The sequence below is a fragment of the Rhineura floridana genome, chromosome 21 (assembly GCF_030035675.1).
Source record: "Rhineura floridana isolate rRhiFlo1 chromosome 21, rRhiFlo1.hap2, whole genome shotgun sequence".
Lineage (NCBI taxonomy): Eukaryota > Metazoa > Chordata > Lepidosauria > Squamata > Rhineuridae > Rhineura > Rhineura floridana.
Genome location: NC_084500.1, coordinates 3,756,094 through 3,777,119, shown reverse-complemented (window position 1 = coordinate 3,777,119; position 21,026 = coordinate 3,756,094). Strand labels below are relative to the sequence as shown.

General features: G+C 44.6%; 1 protein-coding gene, 1 non-coding gene and 1 pseudogene across 9 annotated transcripts in view; 1 reads left to right on the top strand and 2 right to left on the bottom strand.

Annotated features, from left to right (window-relative positions):
• Positions 1-686: 686 nt before the first annotated feature.
• Positions 687-21,026, bottom strand: part of P2RX1 (purinergic receptor P2X 1) — a 49,324-nt gene continuing 28,984 nt past the window's right edge. For all 8 annotated transcript variants that reach the window (XM_061604713.1, XM_061604712.1, XM_061604715.1 and 5 more), the window contains 8 exons: positions 19,331-19,411; positions 16,268-16,409; positions 15,405-15,535; positions 13,263-13,353; positions 11,692-11,757; positions 8,381-8,482; positions 4,241-4,304; positions 687-998 (listed from right to left, as the gene is read on the bottom strand). In XM_061604713.1, the coding sequence (XP_061460697.1) occupies positions 4,245-4,304; positions 8,381-8,482; positions 11,692-11,757; positions 13,263-13,353; positions 15,405-15,535; positions 16,268-16,409; positions 19,331-19,411 (673 nt within the window). In that variant the 3' untranslated portion in view covers positions 687-998; positions 4,241-4,244. The remainder of the gene's footprint in view (positions 999-4,240; positions 4,305-8,380; positions 8,483-11,691; positions 11,758-13,262; positions 13,354-15,404; positions 15,536-16,267; positions 16,410-19,330; positions 19,412-21,026) is intronic.
• Positions 3,848-3,965, bottom strand: LOC133374553 (5S ribosomal RNA; annotated as a pseudogene).
• LOC133374519 (5S ribosomal RNA) lies at positions 15,811-15,929 on the top strand. The gene has a single exon (XR_009759914.1). It is a non-coding gene; the product is annotated as a 5S ribosomal RNA (ribosomal RNA).

Genomic DNA, 21,026 nt, shown 5'->3' with positions numbered 1-21,026 from the left:
TGGTTCCTATCTTCTGAAACGAACGAGGCACAATTTGGCTGGATCCAGAGGGCACCTCTAAGAACATGGAAAGCGGCCTTATACTGAATCAGTCCATCTAGCTCAGTATTGTCCACACTGACTGTCAGGGGCTCTCCAAATTTTCAGGCAGGAGCCTCTCCCGGCCCCACCTGGAGATGCCACTGGGGATTGGGACCTTCAGTACGCAAGGGAGATGCTCTGCCGCTGAGCTATGGCCCTTCCCAAAGGACCATCACTGCTTTTGGCAATGTCATTAGCACACATCTTTTGCTTTTGCACGGTCCATGTCTGGGACTCCTGACGCCTGTCCCCGCTGTGTCCGAGACAGCACCCATCTTCTGGTTTATATGGAAGTAACAAATTCCTGTGCTCCCTTGGAGTGACTCTTAAAAACACATGTCCGCTGTGTTGTTCCCACTGTTAAGCGCTGAAAAAAAATTAGAGCAGGGGGTCTGAAACTCCCCCCCCCGCAAACCACTTGAAAATTGCCAAGGGTCTTGGGGGACCCCTTAAGGATTTTTCTCCCTGTTGTAACAATTGCAACGCACTGTGATGGATGATACATTGTATTGCTGCTGCTCCTTCTTATATATTGCGTTTTGTTGTGTTACAATTTGAATTCCACAGAATAAAATATAAGAAAGAAAAGAAGCAATAAAAGGCCATTAAAAATCAATATGTATATTTAGTGTGATGGATGTGTCATCTCCCACCTTCAAGTGCAAATCCACAGGTGTGCCACAGACCGCCTGAATAATGCTTACGGACCACTGATGGTTCAACAAACCACGGTTTAGGGACTCTTGCATTAGAGGATTCTAGAAAATGCCTTCCCCCTTCCCTGGAAGGGCTGCAAGCCCAGTGCTTCAGAAGTTCAGCAGGTGTGTGCTCGGGAACAAATAGGTGGATAAATCTCTAGGGTCGCTGGCAATGCATTCAAGGAAGAGGAGATGGGGCTTGTGTTTGACATGCAAATCCTGCAATAAATGAAAAAATAAATATAAAAAAGAATGAGATTTGCTAACACAAAAAGATGCCATGCCTGGATGCTATTTTCCAGGGCTGTATGTACCCTAACTCAGTTCTACTCAGAGTAGACCCATTGAAATGAATGGACCCAACTTAGTCATGTCCATTTCAAGAAGCCTACTCCCAAGTATGACTAACATTGGATGCATCTACGTAAAGCCGCTGGGAGCTATCATCAGGAGATGTGGGCTGCAATGCCATCAGTATGCAGATGACATCCAGCTCTATCTCTCATTTAAGTCTTCTCCGGGGTTGGCTGTGGAAACCCTGTCCAAGTGCCTGGAGTCGGTGAGTGGCTGGATGGGAAGGAATAAGCTGAAGCTGAACCCTGACAAAACCGAGGTACTGTTCGTGGGAGACAAGAGAAGGTTGGGGGATGTTAAGTTGGTGCTTAATGGGGTACAATTGCCCCTGAAAGACCAAGTCCGCAGCCTGGGGTCATTCTTGACTCCCAGCTGTCCATGGAGGCTCAGGTCTCGGCTGTGAGCCGGGCGGCGCTGTATCAACTCCATCTAATACCATCTGCTCCCATTGGTGGTACATGCCCTGGTCTCCTCTTGCCTAGACTACTGTAATGCACTCTGCGTGGGGCTACCCTTGAAAACGGTCCGGGAGCTGCAACTGGTACAGAATGTGGCGGCTCACCTGATTAAGGGTAGCCGCCGGCGAGATCACATCACTCCAGTGCTGAAGGAGTTGCACTGGTTACCAGTTGCTTTCCGGGCCCAATTCAAGGTGTTGGTTTTGACCTTTAAAACCCTGCACGGTTTCGGCCCAGTCTATCTGAAGGAGCACCTCCAACATCATCAACGTTGCTGCCCAACAAGATCCGCCCCAAAAGACCTTCTCTCCATCCCACCAGTTAAAACAGCTAGACTGGTGAGAACTAGGGAGAGGGCTTTTTCAATCGTGGCACCCACTCTGTGGAACTCTCTCCCAGATGATCTCTGCCAGGCCCCCTCCATGATGAGCTTCTGCTGGATCTTGAAAACCTGGCTCTTCCGGCAGGCTTTTGGGGTGGGTTAGGTTTTAATGTTACTGTTGGAATTTTAAGGTTTTAATGTGAATTATATGTTTTATGTTGTACATCGCCCAGAGTGGCTGGTAAACCAGCCAGATGGGCAACTAATAAATTTAATAAATAAATAAATAAATAAATTTTGTGTGTGTGTGTGTTTTAGTATGTTGCTGTTTTAACTACTTGTTTTTATCTGTTGTATTGATAATTTTTGAGAGCCAGTGTAGTGTAGTGGTTAAGGTGTTGGACTATGACCTGGGAGACCAGGGTTCGAATCCCCACACAGCCATGAAGCTCTCTGGGTGACCTTCAGCCAGTCACTGCCTCTCAGCCTCAGAGGAAAGCAATGGGAAACCCCCTCTGAATACCACTTACCATGAAAAGCCTCTTCATAGGGTCGCCATAAGTCGAGATCGACTTGAAGGCAGTCCATTTCCATTTCAATAACACTCAGCACCCTCCACAATAATATTGCTAATAATGTTGAGAGTCAGTGTGGCGTAGTGGTTAGAGTGTTGGACTACGACCTGGGAGACCAGGGTTCGAATCCCCACACAGCCATGAAGCTCACTGGGTGACCTTGGGCCAGTCACTGCCTGTCAGCCTCAGAGGGAGGAAATGGTAAACCACCTCTGCATACCGCTTACCATGAAAACCTTGTTCATAGGGTCGCCATAAGTCGGAATTGATCTGAAGGCAGTCCATTTCCATTTCATTTTTCATTGATAATTTTAATGTCTTTTGTAAACCTCCTGGAGGTTGTCTTGATTTTTACAATCAAGCAATATATAAGTTTTTAAAACAAGTCAATTAAATAAATAACCTACACACACACACACACACACACACACAGACAGACAGACAGACAGACAGACAAACACAGAGAGAGAGAGAGAGAGAGAGAGGAAACACTAGCCTAACGGCCAAGATCTGTGATTGGATACCCTGGCTATATTTTTAACTCAAAGGCTGCTACAGTTAATCTGAAACGGCATCTCTCTCTTGATCAAAACTGCCCCCAGCCAGCCTCAGCTGCTGTTTAGCATTTTGTTTATTTAATATTGGTTGATCTCACTTTTCTGTTTTGTTTTTCTTTAAATTAAGCAGCTGAAAATCAAGAGAATGCAACGGAAGCAAAGCAAAATGGTAGAAAACAGGGCATCCCTTTCAGCAGTGAGCAGGGAGTAGGGCTAAAATTGGGGAGGGAAAGCAAAAATATTCCTCTGCTCAGTAGGTCTGACAGCAGTTTATTTATTTAATTAATTAGAATCATAGAATCATAGAGTTGGAAGAGGCCTTGTAGGCCATCGAGTCCAACCCCCTGCTCACAGCAGGAAATCCACAGCTAGAGCATCTCCCGCATATAGCTGTCCAAATTAATTAATTTGTATCCCGCCCTTCCTCCCAGCAGGAGCCCAGGGCGGCAAACAAAGCACTAAAACACTTTAAAACATCATAAAAACAGATCTTAACATACATTAAAACAAAACAGCATTAAAAACAGTTTCAAGGAAGGATGGGGGCAAGTTAGATCAGGACAGTGGAATCCTACATACACTTAATTTGGACTAAGTCCCATTGAATTCAGAGGGATTTGCTTCCCAATAGACATGCACAGGCTAGCTGTCATCTCATTTGATACTATTTTGTTTTTTACTGTTGTTATATGCCTTCAAGTCGATTACGACTGATGGCGACCCTATGAATCTTTTTTTGATATATTCATAGGGTTTTCATGGTAAGAGGTATTCAGAGGTGGTTGACCATTGCCTTCCTCTAAGCCTACGGCACCCGGTATTCCCAGGCGGTCTCCCATCCAAGCACTAACCAGGCCTGACTCTGCTTAGCTTCCGAGATCAGGCAAGATCGGGCATGTTCAGGGTAGTATGGCATAGCCTTGTTTTTTTATTTGTTGTTGTTATGTGCCTCCAAGTCGACTACGACCTATGGCGACCCTATGAATCAGTGACCTCCAAGAGCATCTCTCATGAACCACCCTGTTCAGATCTTGTAAGTCCAGGTCTGTGGCTTCCTTTATGGAATCAATCCATCTCTTGTTTGGCCTTCCTCTTTTTCTACTTCCTTCTCTTTTTCCAAGCATTATTATCTTTTCTAATGAATCATGTCTTCTCATTATGTGTCCAAAATATGTGTTTTTTTATAGCCACTTACAATTTCACTGAGAAACCTTTTCCTTCCCTTGTAAGTTGCAGGAACTGACAGCATCTTCTTTTCCCTATTAAAAAAACAACAACCAAAATGAGATAAGTCTCACTTTGGTTTATCCCAGCGTAGCATGCCAATAATTTCTTTTTTTCCATTGGATTCACAAGAGCAAAACGAAAGCCTTCCCCCCAAAATCAGTGGGGTGAGGGAAGAAAAGAAATTTATTTGCATGTTTTAGGAAGTTGTTGCCTGGTGGGCCAAAGGTCTCCCAGGCTTTTCCCCTTGCTTTTTGCATTAGTCAAAGTTCTGTATTTCCATTAGCCACAAGCTATTACAACTGGAATATACAGAGAAAATAGAAACCAGATAAACAGCTTGATCAAATTACCCAACTAAAATTCCTGCATTCACTGGAAATGCCAGCCAATAAAATTAATGTATACAGATTCCATCAGCATAAAACAACTAACAAATAAAATTATAAACTGAGCAAAAAAACCCCCAACTATATCAGATTAAAACTCCAGGTGCCACAATAGATCTTATTCTAATGACACCTGCTAAAAATTGGGCTCCTGCTGGGAGGAAGGGCTGGATATAAATCAAATAATAAATAAATCAAATAATAAATAAATAAATAATTTTTTTGCAGACTTTGCAGACCGTCTGCTCTTGCAACGACAAAAAGTGGCTAGCATCCAAACCAGGGAAAAGAAGGAGGGGCCAAAGCCAAGATGCTGGAAAAATAGAAAATTATTTGTATTGTAAGCCCAACCCGTTTCAGCCTGTTAATTTTCAGGCCTTCATCAGGGGCTATAAATAAAACAAGGATAAATTTACTCACATAAACACATAAAATCATACATATAAAATCTATAAATCAGTCTATGACTTACAATGGAGGATAACGAGATGTTTGAATGAGCAGACTGCTTACAACAGTATTTTTCCTTGTTGTTTTATTTACAGCCCCTGATGGCCTGAAAATTAACAGGCTGAAACGCGTTGGGCTTACAATACAAATAAATTTCTATTTTCCCAGCATCTTGGCTTTGGCCCCTCCTTCCTTTTCACTGTCTGCTCTTGGTCTGCAAACAGAAAAGTCACGTCAAAAATAACTGAACGCCCTGAAAAAGATGACAATACCAGGGTAATCAGCCCGCTTCTCCGATCTCTATAGAAAGAGCAAAATAGCGATACATGGGCTACTGTTTCAACACTGCACTAAAAAAAGAGAAACAAAACATAGCAGCACAAGGATCTCTCCGCAGCTTCCCACCAGAACGCCTCGGGAGCAACGGAACATGGTTTCGGATAGTGTTGCTCCCAAGGAACTCTGGGAAGTGTGGCTCTCAAGGTATTCCGGAAAGCGTGGTTGGGAGGAAGTAGAGAGAATGTCCATTTCAGTTAGTCTCGGTTTCTAATTTTACCACTCTTAAGTTCAGTTCACATTTCCACATGATGAAAATTCATCAGTGTTTTAGTGCGTCTTCCTCCAAATACACACATATTTTTATGCAATTGTGCCAAATAAACTCACTTTTGCAAAGCAGTCTCCTCTGATACAAGACATGTCTGTCTGTTACTTTCATGAATATAGACATTTTGATGGATACTTTACCATAAAGTATGGTGTGCAATCTTATACACCTTGCTTGACTGGAGGACTGCACTGCAAAATTCAGAGAAGGGCAAATTCTGAAGAACGGCTGTGTTTTATTTCACGTACTGTTCCGAAAAGGGCAAATGAGGTCGATTTACTTTTAAATGTGACCTGAATCAAACTTCTCCCCCATCTCTTATGGGAAGCGGCATGAGACACTCTCCAGAGCTTCCCAGTGCGGCTGGACTGCCGGGTTAAACTCACCAAGGGAAGCAGCAACTTCCTCTTAAAAATGGCAAAGAAATCCCCCCCACCACCACCAAGAGATAGGAATGGGGGAGAATTCAGTTCTGTTTGCATTTAAAGCTGAATTTATGAAATTTTCAGTTTCCAAGATAATATGAGAACTGAAAAACACTTCAAGAAGGATGCAGACACACTGGAACGGGTTCAAAGGACGGCAACAAGGATGATCAGGGAACTGGAAACAAAACCTTATGAGAAGAGACTGAAAGATCTGGGCATGTTGAGAAGAGAAGACTGAGCAGAGATTTGACAGCTCTCTTCAAGTCCTTGAAAGGTTGCCACACAGAGGAGAGCCGGGATCTTTTCTCAATCGTCCCAGCGTGCAGGACACGGAATAATGGGCTCAAGTTGCAGGAAGTCAGATTTCAGCTGGATATCAGAAAAAACTTGCTAACTGTTAGAGCGGTACAACAACGGAACCGATGACCCAGGGAGGTGGTGGGCTCTCCAACATTGGAGGCATTCCAGAGGCAGCTGGATAGCCACCTGTCGGGGATGCTTTAAGTTGGATTCCTGCATTGAGCAGGGGGTTGGACTTGATGGCTTTAGAGGCCCCTTCCAACTGTGCGATTCTGTGATTCTTTGAAATTCACATTTATCTGAATTTGTAATGCAGTTCAACCAAACAACATGTACAAAAATGCTTATATTAGGGGAAAGTGTGCATAGAATTGAATATATTAGTGAAAATAACATACAAAAATGCAACTGAATTTAGACAGGCACTCTCCCTGTTGAACTTAGACGCACGACTGACTTTCTTTTTCCAGCAGGCATTTTCAGGTAGTGATTGGTTTTATGAAGGTTTTATTGTTTCATTTTATGTATGGCTCCTTTATTTATTATTTATTTATTATTTGATTTATATCCCGCCCTTCCTCCCAGCAGGAGCCCAGGGCAGCAAACGGAAGCACTAAAAACGCTTGAAAACATCATAAAAACAGACTTTAAAATACATTAAAACAAAACAACTTTAAAAACATTTTTAAAAGCTTTCAAGACACGTTAAAAAAGGTTTAAAAACACATTAAAAAAGGTGTAAAAACATATTAAAAAGCAATTCCAACACAGAAGCAGAGTTTGTATACACACCACTCAGAAATGCGAGTAAGTGGTATATAAATGTCTTAAGTAAATAATGATTAGGAGACCTTGCTTGCAAAGACGTGCACATTACTCAAAGCTGCATACAAAAAGGTGTTCATTAAGAGAAATTTGCACTGAAAGGGTGAAGAATTTTCAGGAGGGTTTTTTAAAATAACAGAGAGATCCAAAACGGATGGATACTTCCATCCCTACCAAGATAGCAGCAGAGAATTACCCTCCCGGTCTACAGCTGGATAACATTTTCAGGAAACTGAGCCCCAGTGAGGGGGTCAAGGGGCAGGCAGAACATTTTATCATGAGCAGTGATCACGGCTCAGGTACCTTGATCTGAAGGGTACCTGATCATGCAACCTTGCTGAAGCTAAGGAGGTCTAGATGGACTCAATGTCTGGATGGCCTGAGGGAATCCTTACGCCTTTGAGCTCCCTGATGGATGAACTCCATTTGATAAAAGCAGTTTTGGGGTACAGGTTGGATCAAGGCCAAGCCGGCTGAAAACATTTTGCTGCCTTGCAGCAACGGGCAAAACAGTGCTTCTACAGAAGCTCACAGGACTGTGAGCTGAACCTCATGTCAACGCTGGCAATGGGGCAGCAGCCTTCACCCTTTAAACACTTTAAAACATCATAAAAACAAACTTTAAAACACATTCAAACAAAACATCTTTAAAAACGTTTCTTTAAAAAAGCTTTGAAAGCATCTTCTAAGATTAAAAACCTTTTTTTAAAAAAAAGGTTTAAGAATATATTAAAAAGCAATTCCAACACAGATGAAGACTGGGATAAGGTCTCTACTTAAAAGGCTTGTTGAAAGAGGCACCAAAAAGATAACAGAGATGGTGCCTGTCTGATATTTAAGGGGAGGGAATTCCAAAGGGTGGGTGCCGCCACACTAAAGGTCTGTTTCCTATGTTGTGGTGAATGGACCTCCTGATAAGATGTTATCTGCAGGAGGCTCTCACCTGCAGAGCGCAGTGATCGACTAGGTATATAAGGCTTCCCAGCCCTACCTTGAGACATCATTGGGGATTGAACCTGGAACCTTCTGCATGCATGTCAGGTGCTCTACCACTGAGCTTCAGCCCTTTGCCAAGAAGACATGAGAAGAAGAGGAATGTGACACCTACTCACCAGTTTGATAGGAACTTGTTCTGCATACTTGAATTTCTTCTGCTTGTAGTAGTCCCGATTGGATAGGAAGTTCAGGAGAAGGAGGTCACAAAGTACCGAGGCCTGCCAAAAACAAAACAGGTTGGGAAACCTGGGACTCTAACCTTCCAGCATTGTGACCGGAGCTGCTGAAAGCATATGTGGTGAGAAGGACCCAAGCAAGGTCTCCTCCCATCATCCCCACAGACATTCCTTCCATCCCTGTACAAGGTACTACCATCCCTGTCTCCTGGTATCTGTCCCTAACAAAGCACCATCCTGGTTTTGCTCCCCGTCTCCATATTCACCTGTTGCAGAAATATTGGGTCTCTAGAAGTTAAATCTCTGAAGGGGAGCAAATGAAACTTGGCACAAGAACATCAGTGCACACACATAAGAAAATAACATCAGCGCGTGGCTTCCCCACCCCACCCCATTTCCTTCCTCCTAGGCTGGCCACGTATCCTGCTGTACAGGTGAAACTCCTCTAGTTTCCAGTCCAGCGGGTGGAAAGCATCGAAAGCAAATGCGGCTGTGTAGACACAGAGTTTTACTCTAGAATCAACGGAGACTGAGTACTTGTTTTTCGTACGGAGTCCACACATTTTAGATCTACTGCATAGAGGGGGGTGGTTGTCCCTGAAAAGCGCTTCTTGAGAAAGGGGTTTCATTCAAAAAATAACACAGCTCATAATAATAATAATAATAATAATAATAAACTTTATTTCTACCCCGCCCTTTTTCCAATAGGACTCAGAGCGGCTTACAACTAAAAACAACACCATTAAAACATACAGAGTATATTATTAAAAAAGAATTAAACTATGAGAAAAATTAAAACCATAAAATATAGGTTAAAAACAGCGGACAATTTAAAATAATAAAATCATATAATGTAATCACCAAACCTATGACACTTAATCCTGGTCGTTCTTTATCCCAAATGCCCGTTGAAATAAAACAGTCTTTACTTGTCGCCGGAAAGACGGCAAGGAGGGAGCTGATCGCACCTCACTCGGAAGGGAGTTCCACAGCCTAGGGGCGGCCACCAAAAAGGCCCTATCTCGTGTCCGCGTCGTATGTGCTTGTGAAGGTGTGGGGAACACAAGAAGGGCCTCACCTGAAGATCTCAAATCCCGGACAGGTTCATGTAGGGAGATACGATCTGTCAAATAGTCTGGACCTGAGCCGTATAGGGCTTTGTAGGTCAAAACCAGCACTTTGAATTGTGACCAGAAACAAATTGGCAGCCAGTGGAGCTGTTGTAACAGGGGAGTTGTATGGTCCCTGTAACCAGCCCCGGTTAGCACTCTGGCTGCAGCTCTTTGTACCAATTTAAGTTTCCGAACAGTCTTCAAAGGCAGCCCCACGTAGAGCGCGTTACAGTAGTCTAAGCGGGATGTAACCAAGGCATGCATCACCCTAGTCAGATCAGGTAGCTCCAGAAACGGGCGCAGCTGGCGCACCAGTTTTAATTGGGCAAATGTGCTCCTGGATACAGCAGCAATCTGGGCCTCCAAATTCAAAGCTGAGTCCAGGAGTACACCCAAACTGCGAACCTGAGACTTCAGGGGGAGTGCGACCCCATCCAGCACTGGTTGAAACCCTATTCCCTGATCTGCCCTCCGACTGACCAGGACTACCTCTGTTTTGTCAGGATTTAATCTCAACTTGTTTGCTCTCATCCAGTCCATCACTGATGCCAGACACTGGTTTAGGGTCTGTACGGCTTCCTTGGCTTCAGGTGGAAAAGAGAAATAGAGTTGAGTGTCATCAGCATACTGATGGCACCGAACCCCAAAACCCCGGACAACCTCTCCCAGCGGTTTCACGTAGATGTTGAATAACATGGGGGACAAAACGGAACCCTGAGGGACCCCATAGGTCAATGGCCAAGGGGTCGAGCAGGAGTCCCCCAGTACCACCTTCTGGGTTCGGTCCTCCAGGAAGGATTGGAGCCACTGTAAAACAGTGCCCCCAAGTCCCATCTCGGCAAGGCGGCCCAGAAGGATACCATGATCGATGGTATCGAAAGCTGCTGAGAGGTCCGGTAGAACCAGCAGAGACACACTCCCCCTGTCCAGTTCTCTGCGTAGGTCATCCACCAAGGCGACCAAAGCCGTCTCTGTCCCATAGCCAGGCCTGAAACCAGATTGAAATGGATCCAGATAATCCGTATCATCCAGGAATCTCTGGAGTTGGGCGACCACCACACGCTCTATTATCTTGCTTAAAAATGGAATATTGGAGACTGGCCGGTAGTTACCTAGTAAAGAGGGATCCAGGGAGGGCTTTTTCAGCAGTGGTCTTATAACTGCCTCCTTTAAGCATGATGGAATTCTCCCTTGTTGTAGAGAGGCATTAACTACTCCCCTGACCCATGGTCATGGCTCATGGCCGATTGATTCTGCATTACCCTGCAACGTGTCCATTTGAAAACATAAAATCGGATGTAGGTGGTCATGGCAGTGGGGGGGATATCCACACCTGCCCAATGATGTTGTGGGTGGGTGCATACCAGGATCACAACCATCACTTCACCTGATGCATGCGCAGGGAGGAAAAGGTGTGGAAAACCTAATCGAGGGTTGTTGTTTTTTTCAAACGGGCATTACATAACCATGCTTTGTGATTTGTTAATGTATTATTATTGGATGTTGTAACTGCTGCTTTTTGTAAATTGTATTGTTTTTTATTGATGCATTTTTATATTTGTGTTTATTTTTTGTAAGCTGCCTTGGGGGCCTTTTGGCCAAAAGGCAGGGTAGGAATCAACCACCACAACAATAACAACAACCACCCCCCCATCCTTGTACTAGAACTCAAGGGGGTCACGCAATGAAGCTGAACGGTGGGAGACTCAGGACAGGCAAAAGAAAGGACTTCCATGGTTAACTTATGGGGTCCTCTCCTACAACATATAATGGTGGCCACCAGCTTGGGTGGCTTCAAAAGAAGACTAGACAACTCCATGGAGGATAAAGCAGAGCTTGGAAAAATTACTTTTTTTGAACTACAACTCCCATCAGCCCAATCCAGCGGCCCTGCTGGCTGGGGCTGATGGGAGTTGTAGTTTTAAAAAGTAACTTTTCCAAGCTCTGGGATAAAGCTGAGCGATGGCTAGTAGTCCCTAGTTCCTGATCAGTGCCTCTGAATGTCCGTTCCTGGGAATCACACCTGGGGAAAGTGGCACTTGCTCTCGGGCCCTGCTTCCAGGATTCCCATGGGCATCCTGGTAAGAACAGGATGCTGGCCAAATGGGCCACCGTAGGGGTCTTCTTAATAGCACTTACCACTCCAAAGATGCCAATTCCAGAGCCTATCGTTGTCATCGTTGGAATAATGTCAAATTTTCCTGCCTGGATACGAACAGAGAGAGTATGAAGAAGGTTCTGGGTGTAGCTGTCAGCATCCACTAGAGCCATCCCCAATTAAAGAAATCAAGTGAGCTTTAATGGCTTAATTCTTATGCCCAAGTGACTTACACAATGTTAAAACAAAACAAATAAATCTGTCAAATGCCCAGGAGAAAAGGTACGTCTTTACCTTTACGTCAATGACGGCACCTGGCAGAACTCACTCATATAGTCATTCTTATGCACACTTTCCCCTAAAATATGCATTTTTGTAAACAACGGTTGACGAACTGCATGCAAATTTCAAAGGACGGCTGCGTTCCGATTCTCATACTGTTTCAGAAAGTGTAAATTTGAGAGATTCGGCTTGAAACGCAAACTGAATCGAAATGCTCACTCACACCTAACTGACAGCCAGGTCATCCTACACAGGTGTATTTGACTGAGGTTACCCAAGCCAGTCAGAAGGAAGGCTCCAGTCAAAATTATCTAGGCCACAAGGACAAAACCAAGCAATTATTCAGCAGGCAGGGCCCAGAGGGAGATGATACTGGAGGGATTTCAGGAGCAAGCTGAGCGGGAGTCAAAGCTCACTGTACAGAAAATTCAACATCCTGTCCAGTGGGAAACTTCAGAACTGGCCTTTGCTCCCCAGGACTCAGTGGACAGGCATCAACTCTCCACCACAGTCTCCGACAAGAGGACTGAACAGGAACAATACTGCTCTATGAACCATTTCCAGGTGCTCCCCCCCCCATGCCAGTGAGCAGCTTGGGGCAATGGAGAGAGAAGAAGAGACCACTAGATTCTGGCACAGAGGGAGAAGGAAGGTGCTAGAGAAGGAGGAAGTCTCTTGCAGGGAAGATACTGCCCAAAGCCCTGCTCCCCTTCAGCAAGATCCCAACTGCCCTGTGGCTGCTTGTCACATTTCCAATACTCCGCCCCATCCACTTGCCAATGGCCCCTTGACAGCTCACAGGCCCTGTTTAACAACATTTTAATTGCTTAAATTAAAAAATTAATATACATATATATACATATTTACTCTCTGGACACATTGGCACCTCATGGCCTGAACCTGGAGGACAGTACAAACATCACTTAAGCTTCCGCAAAGGAAGCCCCTCTGAGCATTCCATCCTCCAAGCTCTGTAACTGCCACCTTGGTAACAGCGTTTGTATGGTGGCAGCTGATGAAGGCAGAAGCTGAAACGTTCTGTTAATGCAATAAAAACCTCTCTTTGGTTAAACACAATTACGTTTATATATACACATACACACACACACATATATATATATATACACACTGTACACACACTGACGACAACAGAACAGTGCCAAAACCAGAGTAGGGAGCAGGGGGAGGAGGGGAAGGAGGCAGACAGTTTCTTTACAGTAAAAACAGGAGTTCAATCTCAGCAGAAGAGGAGCGTGGGGTCCCCTAAAAATACCCATCTAGGGAGAGGGAGGTGGGCAAGAGGGCAATTATTGTGCAAAGGAAACATTACCTTTCCATTCACCAGAATGTCAAAGCGGATGCCAAACACCTTGTAGAGGGTTCGTAGGTCTCTCCCGTTGTCTCTGTAATACCTGGCATACCTGTCAACAGCAAAACGAGACATCTGTGCACACAAAAATACGCGAGAATTGCTATATCAGGAGGAAGAGCCTCATACCCATGCCCTCAGTCTGGCCCTTGAGATCTCTCTGTCAGGCCCTCGGAACTTTCCCAGGCCACACCCATCACTGGCCCCACTTCGCCCCCCTCCTCAAGTGTGTTTGGCCTGGCTGGGATGTGTTCTTGAACTCTGATCATCCTTCTTATTCACTGGGTGGAAGATAGACACGGGCAGGTGTGTGTGTGTGTGTGTGTGGAAGCTAGCCGAATGTAGAAATGTAAAATGTGCATTTGTTTTCCCACTCACTTTTTCCTCTGGCCGCTCCCACCACTGGTACATGGCCCCAGGGAGGTTTCCCAGAAGGGGATGCGGCCCTCAGGCTGAACAATATTCCCCTCTCCTTTGCAACAGGTAAGGATGGAAGGATCTGTCCATTTCCATTCTCTCCGTTCCTCATTGCCCAATCTGAAATGCAATTCTCCACATGTCTGCAGCAATTTGCAATTTCTTTTGCAAATCCTCATGAAAATTCATCAGGGTTTTAGTGTGAATAATAAACACACGTTATATGCAGCTTTTGACTAAGGTACAATATTTTGCAAGCCATCTCCCCCTAATATAATGCACTTGTGCATGTTATTTTAATTAATATCTTCATTTTTATGCACAATTCCCCCTAATATATGCATTTTTGTAAATCTTGTTTGGTCGGATAACTGGATCACACAATTCGGACATGTGCAAATTTTGAAGGATGCCTGTGTTTCAGGTCTCACATTGTTTCAGAAACTATAAATCTGATGGATGTGGCTGTAAATGGAATTAAATTTCTCCCCCATACCTAGCTACAAGATATAGATGACATTTGACCATGGAAAGACTACACAAGATAAGTGGGAATTTGGATCAGGAACACTGAAAAGGCAGACTAAGTGAGGGACGTTACAGTGGTGGCCGTGATATAGTAACAGACTTTGGGCTATTAATAAAGATTATAATAGAAAATATAGCAAGGGTACAATTACATTTCATTATATTTTCAGTACTCATTCCCCCCACCCACCCAACGTGCCTAATCCTGACCATTGAGGATAACACTTCATGAAGAAGTTCAAGAAAACTAGGCATGGGGAAGAAATTCAATTTAGTTCGAATCCATTTCCCCACGGTGGCTGACCAGATGCTATGGGAAGCCTGCAAGCGAGGCTCGAGTGCAACAGTACTCTCCTCACTTATGATTCACGGCAACTGGCATTCAGAGATAAATCAGCTCTGACAATGAAGACTGGTGACTATTATTATTACTTATTACATTTCTACCCCGCCTTTCTTTTCATGCTCGAAACCCAAGGCGGCCTACATATGGTTCCCAGGTGGTCTCCCATCCAGGCACTGACCAGACCTGACCCTGCTTAGCTTCAGCAGGGTGCTGACCTCATGTGCCTTCAGACCATAGCCTGGGACTAGTAGCCGTCGATAAGTTTTATCCTCCATGGATTTGTCTAATTCTCTTTTAAAGCCATCCATGTTGGTGGCCACCATCACATGTTGTAGGAGAAGATTCCATAGTTTATCTGTGGGCTGTGTGAAGCACTTTGATTTAACTCTCCTGAATCTACATGCAGCTTTGGGTCCTAGCACTATGAGAGAGGGAGAAAAACTTCCAATGTTTTCACACTGTGCATCGTCTAACACATCTCAATCATGCCCCCACACTTTCACAGTCAGAACATACAGTATGACAGTGTGCACAGCTTCCTCAAGGCATGAGCCACCAGGGTGCTGCAAGGTTAGAGTGCAGCAAAGTGTTATTTCGTTCAAAGAGACTCCCCACCCACTCAGCCAGCCGTTGACCTATAAAGGCTTCCCATATCAGTCCTAAATTTTGCCCGGGCGAGGAAAGTATCTCTTGGGTCATTTTTTGTCTCTGGTTCCTGGCTCTCACTCTGCATCTGCCTATGTGTTGTTGACATTGGCGCTCGCTGGAGTGCGAGTGGGACTGAGCAGAAGAACTCCAACAGGCCACCATACCTGAAGTTGAACCCTGGAGAGATGTTGTTGTCCTCATTGTAAAGCCCATGAAACTTGTAGACTGGCACACAGTACCTCACTGGCCAATCCAGGTCACAGTCCCAATTGATGGTGATTCCAACGACACCGCCCTGCCCAGACAAAGAAGAGGCACACCCTTTCAGTGGTCAGCTGGATCTAGGTAGGTTAATCCATAGACAAGTTGGTTAATCCATAGACAAAATCATGTCTGTGTTGGGGGTGTGGCTGTGGGGGTGTATGCAGAATTAAACTCTGCCCCAGGGATGTAGGATTTTACTTGTTTGGTCCATGTTGGAAAATGACTTGACCTAATTTGCATCCAATGGGGTAAAATACGTATTTAAATGTGTATTTTGTGTTGAAATACATATTTAAGCATGTGTTTGCCTACGGCCATACTGCCCTGAACACGCCCAATCATGTCTGATCTTGGAAGCTAAGCAGAGTCAGGCCTGGTTAGTGCTTGGATGGGAGACCGCCTGGGAATACCGGGTGCCGTAGGCTTAGAGGAAGGCAATGGGAAACCACCTCTGAGTGCCTCTTACCATGAAAACTGTATGAATATAATATATATATATATATATATATATATATATATATATATATATATATAGATTAGTAGGGGCACCATAAGTCATAATTGACTTGAAGGCATATAACAACAACAACAAAGGATGTATTTTAATGTATATTTAGTTTTGGGGATTTAAAAAAAATAAAATGGATCAGAAATCAATTGATCCCTCCCTCCCTCCCTCCCTCCCTAGCTTGGGCCATCTTGGCTCAGGTCTACCATCCAACCCAATTTCTGTTGCCCCGATTGGTCAGGAGGAAGCCAGCACCTTATGAGCGAGGATGGAAAATGTCTGTCCAGATTGCTCCACTATGTATCCCAGTTCAAAAACCGGGCACAAGGGGTCTCTGACTTTGTGATAGGTGCAGTTCCTCAGGTAGCTCTTGGTGACTCGCTCCACAAGGTTGCGTCTGCGGAGAATAAAATGAAAACCCAATGATCTCTGAACTATTTACTGTTTGGTTTGTTGATGGCTCATTGCATGATGGCTCTTAAATGATGGGCTGTCAGCCACTTTGAGCGCCGCACCTTGAGCTGAAAGGCAGGACACAAATATAATACTGAAAAGATGAGCAACGGAGGGAAACTAACATTGACAGATTCGCCCATCCCCAAGTCCTCCCCTCTGGGGCAGCAGAGAACATGTGGCAGTTTTTCAGGTTATATCCCCACTTAGAAGACTATTGTGGCATTAAGCAATATATTTAATAATATAATTCAGTACAGTATGAGAAATATTGGACAGTAAGACCACATTATACATTTAAAGCATTCCTATACCACTTTAAACAGTCATGGCTTCCCCCAAAGAATCCTGGGAACTACAGTTTGTTAAGACGCTGAGAGTTGCTAGGAGATCCCTACTCCCCTCACAGAGCCACAATTCCCAGAGTTCCCTGGGAAGAGGGATTAATCATTAAACTGCTCTGGGAGGGGGGATAGGAGACCTCATATATAACAGCTTTCAGTACCCCAAACATACTATGGTTCCCAGGATTCTTTGGGGGAAGCCACAACTATTTTAAGTGGTATAACAGTGCTAATGTGGCCAGGGAGGTTTGAAGCAACTAGCCAGGTTTAGGCCTCTGGTTTTTTCCATGTGCAAATCTGAGAAGCTACTACCACTACTACCACCACTATTACCACTTGCACTTCACTCAAAGGTCCCAGGGTGAGTTACAACAGTTTTAAAATACATCATTAAAAAACCCCAAAGTCACAACGTCACAAAAATAGGGTTATAAAATATGCATCTCAGGTGTCAAAGGCCAAGGTAAGGAGGTGCATCTTCAACATTCATCGAAAACTGAACAGTGACGTTGCCTGATCCACCTCTGTGGGGAGGGAGTTCCACAACTTAGGGGCTGCCACGGAGAAGGCCCTGTCCCAGGCCACCTCCCTGAAGCTCCTGAGGATGGTGGAACTACCCCAGAAAGGTCCCATCTGCTGATCTCAGCACCTGAGAGGGTCTGTAGAGATGGAGGCAGTCTTTCACATATTTGGACCTAAGTCTTTTAGGGCTTTCAACATTAACATGAGCACCTTAATTGGGCCTGGAAATGAACTAGCAACCAATGCCTCTGTTTTGAAACAGGGAATATATGAGTTCCAAAAGCATCTCAAGCCAGTAATCTGGCTGTTGCATTTGGACCAGTTGAAGTTTCCCAGTTGTCTTCAAGGGCAGCCCCATGTAGAGAGCATTGCAGTAATCCTTCCTGGAAGTAATCTAGAGCATGAACCATGTGCCTGGCAGAGGGCGAATGGGAAGATCTAAAAAAAAAAAATATTGGGCTTGGAGTTTTGGGGTCAGGGGTGTGTTGGCACCCTCTCAGTCAGCCTGGTGTTTTTGCCCACCCTTTCCCTGCTTAAGAACTTGCTGCCACCATATAAAGGAGGAAAATTACTATTAGGGCTGTCCTTGGTCAATCAGCCTAAAAAGCCTTCTGTGGGTCTTCCTGACACTTCTCAAGGTAGTGTAGTTTTACGGCTTCTAGGTGCGAGCATACTAAACTGAGATGGCAACAAGTTTATGAAACAAAGTCTAAAGACAAAAATAAGGAATTTTAGGGGAAAGTCGGACATGAAAAGGTTCCAGAAAACCCAGCATGTCCTCAGTGGAGCAAAAGCCTAACAAACGGTAAAACACAATCCTGTACCTGATCTCTAACACATTCCCTAAAGTTTGAATCTTGTGTTCCTTTTGTTGTGCTCTGTGTTATTCCCTGCGTGCTCTCGGGGAAAGGCCGTAGTTCTGTAGTAAAGGATCTGGTTTGCAAGCAGAAGGTTCAATCTCTCCAGGTACGGCGTCTCCAGGGATTGTCTTCCATCTGAAACCCTGAAGAGCTGCTGCCAGTCAGTGCAGACAATACTGAGCTAAGTGGATCAGTGACTCAGTATAAGGGAGTTTCCTATGCACTCCTCGTTGTCTGTTATCCAGGTGTACAAAGCTTTCATCTTTCTGGAGCTCCTCCTTGAACTGCCCATCTCCAGGCAAACTATCTGTAGATATAGTCTGTGACTACCTGTCCCCCTGCCAATCACAGGCTCTGCCTAGCAGGTGACAGGCACAGAGAAATCTGTAGTTTTTAATTTTCCGATCCTCAGACAAGAGGCATGCTGTCTCTCACACATACAATGGAGTTCTACTGCCTTCTCATCTGAGCCCCAGGTCAGGTCAGGCATAGCACGTTAACCCTATTATCCCCAAATGAACAAGGTATGTTTCTTAATCCCCAAATGAACAAGGTATGAATCTTAATTTCACATATACGCTCATGGGGTCTGAACTGGTGGTGACCAACCAGGAGAGAGACCTCGGGGTTGTAGTGGACAGCACGAAGAAAATGTCGACCCAGTGTGCGGCAGCTGTGAAAAAGGCAAATTCCATGCTAGCGATAATTAGGAAAGGTATTGAAAATAAAAAAGCCGATATCATAATGCAGTTGTATAAATCTATGGTGCAGCCGCATTTGGAATACTGTGTATGGTTCTGGTCGCCTCATCTCAAAAAGGATATTATAGAGTTGGAAAAGGTTCAGAAGAGGGCAACCAGAATGATCAAGGGGATGGAGCGACTCCCTTACGAGGAAAGGTTGCAGCATTTGGCCCTGAGCATATACTTCTGGTTCTGTCGTTATGCCTGCTCAAGCGGTGCATTTTATAGAATCAGCAAATGGTTGCAAAGACAAGAAATGCTACCGCTGTAAAGGTTAGCTCACATGTTCCATGACTGGGTGGACAGGGGAGCAAAAATAAGGGAGGGAGGAAATCCGTAATTGTTTGAAATGACGTATCGGGACTGTCTTTCGATATCACAAGGTTCTGGGCTTACCTGGAGACTTTGAACCTGGGGAAAGTGATGCTGTTCTTGATGAACAAGGTGAAGTTTTCAGCAGCTAGAAGCAGAGGCGGCCTAAAGACACAAGCAGGGTTAGTAAATGTGTGTCAAAATGCCGCTGTCCACAGGAGATGGGGAGACCTCCTTCCCCACTACCCAAATTCTGGAATACTAAAGTATTTATTACACATATCATGGAACTCGCACAGCTGGCATAGCACAGTGGGGAGAAGAGCCTGGCTGGGAGTCCAGAGTCTGTGAGTTCTAATCCCCGCTCTTGTCTCCTGGGTGTCAAGGGCCAGCTAAAGATCACCCCCACAGTGAGTGGCTCAGGGGTTATGTGCCCTGCCACCTGTGCAGCCGTGAGCAAGCTGCATAGTCCCAAGGAGCCCAGTTGTCCCCCAGCTGGCAGTTGCAGACAAGGAAGGTGCTGGCTTGTGCAGCTGTGTCAAGCTGAGCAGGCCCTAGCCAGCTGGTGAAGACTAGCCCAGCCTTTCCCAACTAGTGGGCCACCAGATGTTGTTGGACCACAACTCCCATCAGCCTCAGCCAGCATTGGCAATGGTCAGGAAAGATGGGAATTGTGGTCCAACAACATCTGGTGGCCCGCTAGTTGGGAAAGGCTGGACTAGCCTCAGAGGAAGGCAATGGTAAACCCCCTCTGAATACCGCTTACCATGAAACTATTATTATTAAAATTTATATCCCACACTTCCTCCCAGAAGGGCAGGAAACAAAAACACTAAAAGCACTCTAAAACATCTTAAAAACAAAAGACTTCAAAACGTGTTAAAACAAAATATCATTTAAAACATATTGAGAAGAGAAGGCTGAGGGGAGATATGATAGCACTCTTCAAGTACATGAAAGGTTGTCACAGAGAGGAGGGCCGGCCTCTTCTCGATCGTCCCAGAGTGCAAGACACGGAATAATGGGCTCAAGTTGCAGGAAGCCAGATTTTGACTGGACATCAGGAAAAACTTCCTAACTGTTAGAGCCATATGACAATGGAACCAATTACCTAGAGAGGTAGTGGGCTCTCCGACACTGGAGGCATTCAAGAGGCAGCTGGACAGCCCTCTGTTGGGAATGCTTTGATTTGGATTCCTGCATTGAGCAGGGGGTTGGACTCAACAGCCTTGTAGGCCCCTTCCAACTCTACGATTCTATGATTCTATGAAAACATCTTAAAAACAGCTTTAAAAAATACAGCTAAAAAAAATCTTAAAAAGCAATTCCAGCACAGATGCAGACTAGGATCATCAAAAGACTTGTTGAAAGAGGAATGTGGCAATCCTTCAAAATTCACACTTATCCAAGTTTTGTGACTCAGTTCTCCAACCAAACAATGTTTACCAAAATGCATGTATTATGGCAAAATGTGCATAAAAACGAATATTTTAGTGAGAATAACAAAAATGAATTAGGAAAAAGTGCTTGCAAAAATGTGCACGTTAGTCAAAATGGCATACAAAAATGTGTGCCTTAGGAGACACTCTCAGAAAGATGCTGAGGAATTCTCATTCAGATATTTTATTTATTTATTTAAAAGTCACGGATTGCTGCAGAAATGTAAAGAACTGAATTTAAGATTGGAAAAAATGAGAAGGTTAGAGAAGAGAAACTGATAGATGTGATCATCCCTACCCTCAACCCGGAACCTGCAAATATTCTCCCTTTCTCCCTCCTC